The 9887-nt window shown below is 62.9% G+C and overlaps 2 protein-coding genes across 2 annotated transcripts; one reads left to right on the top strand and one right to left on the bottom strand.

The window, feature by feature from the left end:
* Nucleotides 1-651: 651 nt before the first annotated feature.
* On the top strand, nt 652-2711 carry LOC148590624 (tafazzin-like; the record flags this gene model as incomplete). Its single annotated transcript, XM_088538814.1, has 7 exons — nt 652-737; nt 854-934; nt 1612-1653; nt 1736-1798; nt 1882-1934; nt 2020-2097; nt 2622-2711. Coding segments are annotated over 7 exons (493 nt in total), but the record flags the coding sequence as incomplete, so codon positions are not given.
* Nucleotides 2712-3127: 416 nt separating this feature from the next.
* Nucleotides 3128-5395, bottom strand: BCAP31 (B cell receptor associated protein 31). Its single transcript, XM_088538813.1, has 7 exons — nt 5303-5395; nt 5088-5188; nt 4872-5016; nt 3965-4100; nt 3775-3886; nt 3566-3666; nt 3128-3172 (listed from the first exon to the last, which is right to left on the bottom strand). Exons 1-7 carry the CDS (start codon nt 5392-5394, stop codon nt 3134-3136), a joined length of 726 nt encoding a protein of 241 aa, XP_088394939.1. The 5' UTR covers nt 5395; the 3' UTR covers nt 3128-3133.
* Nucleotides 5396-9887: the final 4492 nt, after the last annotated feature.

Raw genomic sequence — 9887 nt, 5'->3', positions numbered from 1 at the left:
GGGGGGGATTCAGGGGGTTATGGGGGACACAGAGGGCTGGGGGGGGGGCACAAAGGATCCGAGGGGGGGGGACAAAGAGGGCCGGGGGGGGGTCACAGAGGGTCGTGGGGGGCGCAGAGAGTTGTGGGGGGGACACAGAGGGTCATGGGGGGGCACAGAGGGTCATGGGGGACACAGAGGGTCCTGGGGGCCATAGAGGGCCGGGGGGGGGGGGATTCAGGGGGTTGTGGGGGACACAGAGGGGCTGGGGGGGGGCACAAAGGATCGGGGGGGGGGACAAAGAGGGCCGGGGGGGGGTCACAGAGGGTCGTGGGGGGGGACACAGAAGGTCATGGGGGACACAGAGGGTCGTGGGGGGGCACAGAGGGCCTGGGGGGGGATTCAGGGGGTTATGGGGGACACAGAGGGGCTGGGGGGGGCACAAAGGATCGGGGGGGGTACAGAGAGGGCCGGGGGGGTCATAGAGGGTCCTGGGGGACACAGAGGGTCCTGGGGGGCACAGAGGGCTGGGGGGGTCACAGAGAGTTATGGGGGGCACAGAGGGTCGTGGGGGGATGCAGGGGGTTGTGAGGGGCACAGAGGGTCCTGGGGGGCACAGAGGGTCCCGGGGGGCCCCCCCTCGGCCCCAACGCCGCCGCCGCCGCCCCCCAGGACCCCCACGGCCGCCGACATCTGCTTCACGCGCGAGCTGCACTCCCGCTTCTTCAGCCTGGGCCGCTGCGTGCCCGTGTGCCGAGGTGCTGGGGACAGCGGGGGGGACAGCGGGGGGGACGCGGGGGGGACCCCTGCCCGCCCCCGGACAAGGGGGGGGTCGTGGTTCGTCTGGGGGGGTCCCAGCGCTGCCGGTGCCCAGGGGACGGCGTCTACCAGCGGGGAATGGACTTCGTGCTGGACAAGCTCAACCAGGGCGGCTGGGTGCACGTGTTCCCCGAGGGTACGGGGGGGCCGGGGGGGGACCGGGGGGGCACGGGGAGGGGACGGGGGGGCACCGAGAGCAGCGGGAGGGGACGGGGGGGCACGGGGAGGCACCGGGAGGGGTTGGGGGGCACTGGGAGAAGGGGCAGGGGATACAGGGGAGATGGGGGGTACGGGGGGGGGAACATGGGGGGAGATGGGGGGTACGGGGGGGGAACAGGGGGGGAGATGGGGGTACGGGGGGGGAACACTGAGGGAGATGGGGGGTGGGGGGGGAACATGGGGGGTACGGGGGGGAACACGGGGGGAGATGGGGGGCACGGGGGGAGATAGGGGGTACGGGGGGGAACATGGGGGGAGATGGGGGGGTACGGGGGGGGGAACACTGAGGGAGATGGGGGGTGGGGGGGGAACATGGGGGGTACGGGGGGGAACACGGGGGGAGATGGGCACAGGGGGGAACACGGGGGAAGATGGGGGGCACGGGGGGAGATGAGGGTATGGGGGGGGGACACGGGAAAGATGGGGGGTACAGGGGGAGATGGGGGTATGGGGGGGGACATGGGGGGAGATGGGGGCACCAGGAGTGAGGGGAGGGGACAAGAGGGACACGGGGGGGGGCAGCTCTGGGGGTGCTGGGAGGGGATGGGATGGGGGTGTCCTGCCCCCCCCCCAGCTTCCCCGCTGTCACCGCAGGTAAAGTGACCGTGGGCCAGGAGTCCGTGCGCTTCAAATGGGGTGAGACCCCCCCCCGCTGCCCCCCAAGTGCCCGCCTGCCCCCCAAGTGCCCCCCCCGCCCACCGCGTCTCCCCCCCCCCAGGCATCGGGCGCCTCCTGGCCGAGTGTCACCTGGACCCGGTGGTGCTGCCCCTGTGGCACGGGGGTGAGTGGGGGGACATGGGGGGGGGGACGACACATTTGGGGGGGGGGGGGGGCGTGTTCCCACCATGGGGCTGCCCCCCCCAGGCATGAACGACGTCCTGCCCAACGCGCCCCCCTACGTGCCCCGCGTGGGGCAGGTGAGTGTTGGGGACGGGGGGGGGACACGGTGGGGGGGGAACCCACACGCGTGGGGCACCGACCCCTCTGTGCCCCCCCCCCCAGCGCATCACCGTGGTCGTGGGGCGCCCGTTCAGCGTGCGGCCGCTGCGGGAGCAGCTCCGGGCAAGCGGCTCCTCCGTGGTGAGCGCCGGGAATGCCGGGAATACCGGGGTGGGGGAACAGCCCCATGGTGCCACCCCCCCATAGTGCCACCCTCTCCATGGTGCCACCCCCCCCCACGGTGTCACCACACCCCCATGGTGCCACCCCCCCATAGTGCCACCTCCTCCATGGTGCCACCACCCCCATGGTGCCGTCACCTCCCCCCAATGGTGCCACCACCCCATGGTGCCGTCACCCCCCCATGTGCCACCCCCCCCATGGTGCCACCCCCATGGCCCCCCCACGGTGCCACCCCCCCGCCATGGTGTCACCACCCCCCCAAACTGTCACCCCCTCCATGGTGCCATCACCCCCCCCCAGGGTGCCGTCATTCCCCCCCCATGGTGTCACCCCCCATAGTGCCACCCCCCCCCCAACGGTGTCACCACACCCCCATGGTGCCACCCCCCCCGGTACCACCCCCCCCTCCATGGTGTCACCCCCCCCCCATGCCGTCACCCCCCCCCCATGGTGTCACCCCCCCCGTTGTCCCCCCCCCCCAGGTGGAGACCCGCAAGGCCCTGACCGACTTCGTGCAACGGGAGTTCGAGGCCCTGCGGGCCCAGGCCCGGCGCCTGCACCCGCCCGCGTAGGACGGGGGGCTACGGGCGCCCCCACCCCCTGGGGCTGCCGGGGGGGCGTTGGGAACCCCCCCCCCATCCAATAAAGCTGCTGCAGCCGCTGCCTCGGACGCCTGGGCCCCGGCGGGGAGGGGGCGCGGGAAGGGGAGCAGGAGCCGGGCTGGATCCCACGTGTTTATTGGAAGGAAAAGCCCCCCCGCCCCGCGCAGACCTGCGGAAAGCGCCAAAACGGCCCCAAAACCGCCTGCCCCCCCCACCCCGAGGAGCACCCGGGGGTGCCGCGGCCGGGGGAAGCGGGGCCTGGTCCGGGGGGCGGGGCCTGGTCCGGGGGGCGGGGCCTGGTCCGGGGGGCGGGGCCAGGCGCCTCTTTGGGTAAAGGTGTGGCCCGTGTCGGGGGCGTGGCCTCCTGCAGGCCCCGCCCCCGGGCAGCTCCCTCACTCCTCCTTCTTGTCCCGGGGGCCGTCGTGGGCAGCCTGATGGGGCGGGAACGGGGGGGCGCGTTATTAGGAGAATTACGGGAACGTGGGGGGCGTTACTAGGAGAATTACGGGAACGGGGGGGGCGTTACTAGGAGAATTACAGGAACGGGGGGCACGTTACTAGGAGAATTACGGGAATGGCATTACGGGAATCGCCCGTGTTCCCCCCGTCCCGGCTCCTAATGTCCCCCCAGTGTCCCCCCACCCGCTGCCATCACCCTGCGCTCCGAGTGTCCCCCATAGTCCGAGTGTCCCCCCATAGTCCGAGTGTCCCCCCCGCGCTCCGAGTGTCCCCCCATAGTCCGAGTGTCCCCCTGCGCTCCGAGTGTCCCCCCGCAGTCCGAGTGTCCCCCCATAGTCCGAGTGTCCCCCCCGCGTCCCCCGCACCTGCAGCCGCGCGTGCTGGTCCAGCAGCCGGTCGTACTCGCGCGTCAGCCCCTCGGCCTGGCGCCGCATGGCCTGGACCTCGTTCTCGGCCTTCTCCAGCGCTGCGGGGGGGGGGTCAGTGTCAGAGACCCCCCCTCGATGTCCCCCCCGCCCCCCGATGTCCCCCCTGCCCCCCGATGTCCCCCCATACACACACTGTCCCCCCTTACTGCGCTTGCTGGCCGCCAGCTCCTCCTTCAGCTTCTCCACCTTGGCCTTGAGGCTCTCGTTCTCCTCGGGGGGGGCCCGGCCCTCCCCGCCCCCCCCGGCCTCCAGCAGCTGCTGCTGGGACAGGGACAGGGGTTGAGGCTCGAGGGGCCCAGGCGTCCGGGCGCCCCCCCGCCCCGGCCCGGCCGGTACCTTGCGCAGGGCGTCGTTGTCCTCCATGTAGCGCCGCGCCGCCTGGCTGGCGCCCTCCGCCTGCTTGCGGAAGGCCTCGGTGGAGGCGCCCAGCACGGCCTGCTGCGAGATGAGCGTCACGAGGCGGCGCAGGAGGCTGCGGGGCGAGGGGGGGCTCAGCCGAGGGCCGGGACCCCCCCGAGACCCATGACCGTCCCCGGGACCCGGTGACCCCCCCTGAGCCCCGGTTCCCCCCTCGGATCCCCCCCGGGCCCTGGTGCCCCCCCCCGAGCTCCCATTCCCCCCCCCCCCCCCCGAGCCCCCGGGTCCCTCCCCAAGCCCCAGTGACCCCCCCCCCCAGGACCTGGTTCCCCCCCCCGAGCCCCGGTGACCCCCCCAGGCCCCCTTCCCCCCCCCCGGGCCCCAGTTCCCCCCTCCCCGAGCCCTGGTGATCCCCCCCCTCCCCCCGGTTCTCCCCCCCCCGGACTCCCCCCCCTCCTCCCGGTCCCCCCCCCCCGAGTCCCCGTTCCCCCCTCCCCAAGCCCCGTTTCTCCCCCCCGGACCCTCCCCCCCCGCTCCCCGCTCTCCCCCCCCCCCGGTTCTCGTTCCCCCCCTGGTTCCCGGTTCCCCCCCGGTTCCCCCCCGGTTCCCGTTCCCCCCCCAGTTCCCCCCCGGTTCCCGGTCCCCCCCCGGTTCCCGGTTCCCCCCCGATTCCCGTTCCCCCCCGATTCCCGTTCCCCCCCGGTTCCCGGTCCCCCTTCCCCGGTTCCCGGTCCCCCTTCCCCGGTTCCCGTTCCCCCCCGGTTCCCCCCCGGTTCCCGTTCCCCCCGGTTCCCGTTCCCCCCCGGTTCCCGTTTCTCCCCCCCGGTTCCCGTTCCCCCCCCGGTTCCCGTTCCCCCCCCCGGTTCCCGGTCCCCCCGGTCCTCACAAGGACAGCAGCAGCGCGAACCCGGCCAGGTGCAGGTTGCGCTGGGCCCGGAACAGCTTCATGTGGAAGTGCTCGAGGGCGCCGGGGCTGCTCTGCAGCGACACCCGCTCGGCCACGTCGTATTTGCGGGTCTCCCGCACGGCGTCTGCGGGGGGGGCGGGGGGGGACACTCAGCGGGGACCCCCCCCCGGTGCGGCGGGGACCCCCCCCACTCACCGAGCAGCAGCAGCACCAGGATCACGATGAGCACCACGAAGACCGTGTTGCCGTAGGCCACGGCCAGCGCCACCAGGCGCGACTTGAAGATCTTCTGCCACCTGGGGGACGTCGGGGACGAACACGGGGCTCGTTTGGGGTCCCCCCCGCCCCACGGGGATCGTTTGTCACCGTTTGGGGTCCCCCCCGCCCCAAAACAACCGCGCGGCCCCCACCTGGCGGCGGAGATGAAGGGGACGCAGAGCAGCAGCACGAGGAAGACCTCGGCGTAGAGGAACGTGGCCACCGCGGTCCACTGCAGGCTCATGGCGGCCTGCGGCGAAGGGGGGCGTCAGGGCCCGGCCCCCCCCGCCCCGCCGGCCCCGGTACCGAGCAGCGCAGCGCCGCGGACCGCCGCCCCTACCGGAAACGGGAAGCGGCGCGGAGGAAACCCCGCCCCCCGCCGCCGCCGCGCGGGCGAATCGGAAAGGAGCGCGCCGGAAGTGCCGCCATTACCGAGGCGAAAAAGGACCGGAGCGCGCCGGAAGTGCCGCCATTACCGAGGCGAAAAAGGACCGGAGCGCGCCGGAAGTGCCGCCATTACCGAGGCGAAAAAGGACCGGAGCGCGCCGGAAGTGCCGCCATTACCGAGGCGGAAAAGGACATGAGCGCGACGGAAGTGCCGCCATTACCGAGGCGGAATCGGAAAGGAGCGCGCCGGAAGTGCCGCCATTACCGAGGCGGAATCGGAAAGGAGCGCGCCGGAAGTGCCGCCATTACCGAGGCGAAATAGGGCCGCAGCGCGCCGGAAGTGCCGCCATTACCGAGGCGAGGGCGGGGAGGCGCTGCCGGGCTCGGCACCGCCCCCTGCGGAACGCGCGCTATGGAGGCCCGTAGGTGGACGCGCGTGGTGGACGGGGGCTCCGGCTCCAGTCCACGGACTGGACCGGGGCCACTAAAAAGTCCCTAAAGTTGGTACTTTAACTCCAAAAGGTGCCCAAGGGGAAATTTTCCCTCAAAAAGACTCCAAAGGTAAGACTTTTCCCACAAAAAGGCTGCAAAGCGGGGCTTTTAACTCAAAAAGGTGCCCAAGGTAAGACTTTTCCCTCGAAAAGGCTCCAAAGTGGACTTTTTTCCCTCAAAACGTTGCCAAAGGCTTGTCTTCTCCCCCAAAAAGATGTAGAAACTTTTTTTTTTCCCTCAGGATGGTTCCCAAGGGGAAAGTCTTTTACCCAAAAAAAGGCTCCAAAGGGGGGGCTTTTCCCTCAAAAAGGTGCCCCAAAGTGTCTTTTATATCAAAAAGGCTCCAAAGGGGGTACCTTTTCCCTCAAAAAGGCTCCAAACAGGGACTTTTACCTCAAAAAGCTGCCCAAGGAGCTCTTTTCCCTCAAGAAGGTGCCCAAGGGAATCTTTTCCCTTCAAAAGGCTCCAAAGGAGGGATTTTTTACTCAAAAAGACTCCGAAGGCTGGACTTTTCCCTCAGGAATGTGCCCAAAGTGGGGCTTTTCCCTCAAAAATGCTCCGAAGGGGAGTCATTATCCGCAAAAAGGCTCCAAAGTGGGGCTTTTCCCTCAAAATGATGCCCAAGGTAGGGCTTTTCCCTCAAAAAGGATCCAAAGGGGGTACTTTTCACTCCAAAAGGTGTCTAAGAGGGTCTTTTGCCTCAGAAAGGCTCAAAAGTGAAGACTTTTCCTTCAAAAAGGCTCTAAAGAGGGGCTTCCCCCTTCAAAAAGGGGCCCAAGATTGAGCTTTTCCCTTAAAAGGGCTCCAAAGGGGGGAATTTTCCCTCAAAATGGTGACCCAAGGGTCCCTTTTCCCTAAAAAACGCTCCAAAGTAGGGCTTTTCGGTAAAAAAAGGTTCCAAAGGGGCTCTTTTTCCTCATAAATGCTCCAAAGAGTGGCTTTTCCCTCCAAAAGGAACCCCAAAGGGCCTTTTCCCTCAAAAAGTTGCCCGAGGGGGTCTTTTCCCTCCAACAGTTCCCTAAAGTTGGTATTTTAACTCAAAAATGTGCCCAGGGGAGACTATTCCCTGAAAAGGGCTCGAAAGGGGAACTTTTCCCTCAAAGGTGCCCGAGGGCCTCTTCTCCCTCAAAAAGGCTCCAGAGGGGGGATTTTTCACTCAAAAAGGCTCCAAAGTGGAGCTTTTAACTCAAAAAGGTGCCCAAGGTAAGACTTTTCCCTCAAAAGGGCTCAGAAATGGACTTTTTCCCTCAAAAAGTTGCCAAAGGGTTGTCTTTTCCCCAAAAAAGATCCATAAAGTGGGTTTTTTCCCTCAGAATGGTCCCCAAGGGGCTCTTTTTCCTCATAAAGGCTCCAAAGCTGGGAATTTTCCCTCAAAAAGGCTCCAAAGTGCAGCTTTTCTCTCAAGAAGGTGCCCAAAGTGGGTCTTTCCCCTCAAAAAGGCACCAAAGGGGGGATTTTTACTCAAAAAGGCTCCAAACAAGGACTTTTCGCTCAAAAAAATCTGCTCCAAAGGGTCCTATCGCTTAAAAAGGTTCCAAAGCGGGATATTTTCCCTCAAAAAAGCTCCAAAGTGTGGCTTTTCCCTCAAAAAGGCTCCAAAGGGTGGGCTTTTCCCTCAAAAAGGTGCCCACAGTGGGGCTTTTCCCACAAAAATGCTCCAAAGGGGGACACTTACCTCAAAAAGACTCCCAAGGAGGTCTTTTCCCTCAAAACAGCTCTCAAGTGGGGAATTTTCCCTCAGGAAGGCTCCGAAGGGGGGAATTTTCCCTCAAAATGGTGACCCAAGGGTCCCTTTTCCCTAAAAAACGCTCCAAAGTAGGGCTTTTCGGTAAAAAAAGGTTCCAAAGGGGCTCTTTTTCCTCATAAATGCTCCAAAGAGTGGCTTTTCCCTCCAAAAGGAACCCCAAAGGGCCTTTTCCCTCAAAAAGTTGCCCGAGGGGGTCTTTTCCCTGCAAAAGTTCCCTAAAGTTGGTATTTTAACTCAAAAATGTGCCCAGGGGAGACTATTCCCTGAAAAGGGCTCGAAAGGGGAACTTTTCCCTCAAAGGTGCCCGAGGGGCTCTTCTCCCTCAAAAAGGCTCCAGAGGGGGGATTTTTCACTCAAAAAGGCTCCAAATGGAGCTTTTAACTCAAAAAGGTGCCCAAGGTAAGACTTTTCCCTCAAAAAGGCTCAGAAATGGACTTTTTCCCTCAAAAAGTTGCCAAAGGGTTGTCTTTTCCCCAAAAAAGATCCATAAAGTGGGTTTTTTCCCTCAGAATGGTCCCCAAGGGGCTCTTTTTCCTCATAAAGGCTCCAAAGCTGGGAATTTTCCCTCAAAAAGGCTCCAAAGTGCAGCTTTTCTCTCAAGAAGGTGCCCAAAGTGGGTCTTTCCCCTCAAAAAGGCACCAAAGAGGAGATTTTTACTCAAAAAGGCTCCAAACAAGGATTTTTCGCTCAAAAAAATCTGCTCCAAAGGGTCCTATCGCTCAAAAAGGCTCCAAAGCGGGATATTTTCCCTCAAAAAAGCTCCAAAGTGTGGCTTTTCCCTCAAAAAGGCTCCAAAGGGTGGGCTTTTCCCTCAAAAACGTGCCCACAGTGGGGCTTTTCCTACAAAAATGCTCCAAAGGGGGACACTTACCTCAAAAAGACTCCCAAGGAGGTCTTTTCCCTCAAAACAGCTCTCAAGTGGGGAATTTTCCCTCAGGAAGGCTCCAAAGGGGGGAATTTTCCCTCAAAATGGTGACCCAAGGGTCCCTTTTCCCCAAAAAACGCTCCAAAGTAGGGCTTTTCGGTAAAGAAAGGTTCCAAAGGGGCTCTTTTTCCTCATAAATGCTCCAAAGAGTGGCTTTTCCCTCCAAAAGGAACCCCAAAGGGCCTTTTCCCTCAAAAAGTTGCCCGAGGGCGTCTTTTCCCTGCAAAAGTTCCCTAAAGTTGGTATTTTAACTCAAAAATGTGCCCAGGGGAGACTATTCCCTGAAAAGGGCTGGAAAGGGGAACTTTTCCCTCAAAGGTGCCCGAGGGGCTCTTCTCCCTCAAAAAGGCTCCAGAGGGGGGATTTTTCACTCAAAAAGGCTCCAAATGGAGCTTTTAACTCAAAAAGGTGCCCAAGGTAAGACTTTTCCCTCCAAAAGTCTCAGAAATGGACTTTTTCCCTCAAAAAGTTGCCAAAGGGTTGTTTTTTTCCCCCAAAAAGTGGGTTTTTTCCCTCAGAATGGTCCCCAAGGGGCTCTTTTTCCTCATAAAGGCTCCAAAGCTGGGAATTTTCCCTCAAAAAGGCTCCAAAGTGCAGCTTTTCTCTCAAGAAGGTGCCCAAAGTGGGTCTTTCCCCTCAAAAAGGCACCAAAGAGGAGATTTTTACTCAAAAAGGCTCCAAACAAGGATTTTTCGCTCAAAAAAATCTGCTCCAAAGGGTCCTATCGCTCAAAAAGGCTCCAAAGCGGGGTATTTTCCCTCAAAAAAGCTCCAAAGTGTGTTTTTTTCCCTCAAAAAGGCTCCGAACGGTGGGCTTTTCCCTCAAAAAGGCTCCAAAGGGTGGGCTTTTCCCTCAAAAAGCTGCCCACAGTGGGGCTTTTCCCACAAAAATGCTCCAAAGGGGGACACTTACCTCAAAAAGACTCCCAAGGAGGTCTTTTCCCTCAAAACAGCTCTCAAGTGGGGAATTTTCCCTCAGGAAGGCTCCAAAGGGGGGAATTTTCCCTCAAAATGGTGACCCAAGGGTCCCTTTTCCCCAAAATGCTCCAAAGTAGGGCTTTTCGGTAAAGAAAGGTTCTAAAGGGGCTCTTTTTCCTCATAAATGCTCCAAAGAGTGGCTTTTCCCTCCAAAAGGAACCCCAAAGGGCCTTTTCCCTCAAAAAGTTGCCCGAGGGGGTCTTTTCCCT

Source organism: Tinamus guttatus, unplaced genomic scaffold (genome assembly GCF_059628265.1).
Source record: "Tinamus guttatus ecotype Peru unplaced genomic scaffold, ASM5962826v1 Tinamus_guttatus_pri_ptg001204l, whole genome shotgun sequence".
Taxonomy (NCBI): domain Eukaryota; kingdom Metazoa; phylum Chordata; class Aves; order Tinamiformes; family Tinamidae; genus Tinamus; species Tinamus guttatus.
Note: the sequence above shows the minus strand (reverse complement) of the source record. Positions and strands in the feature narration are given on the sequence as shown.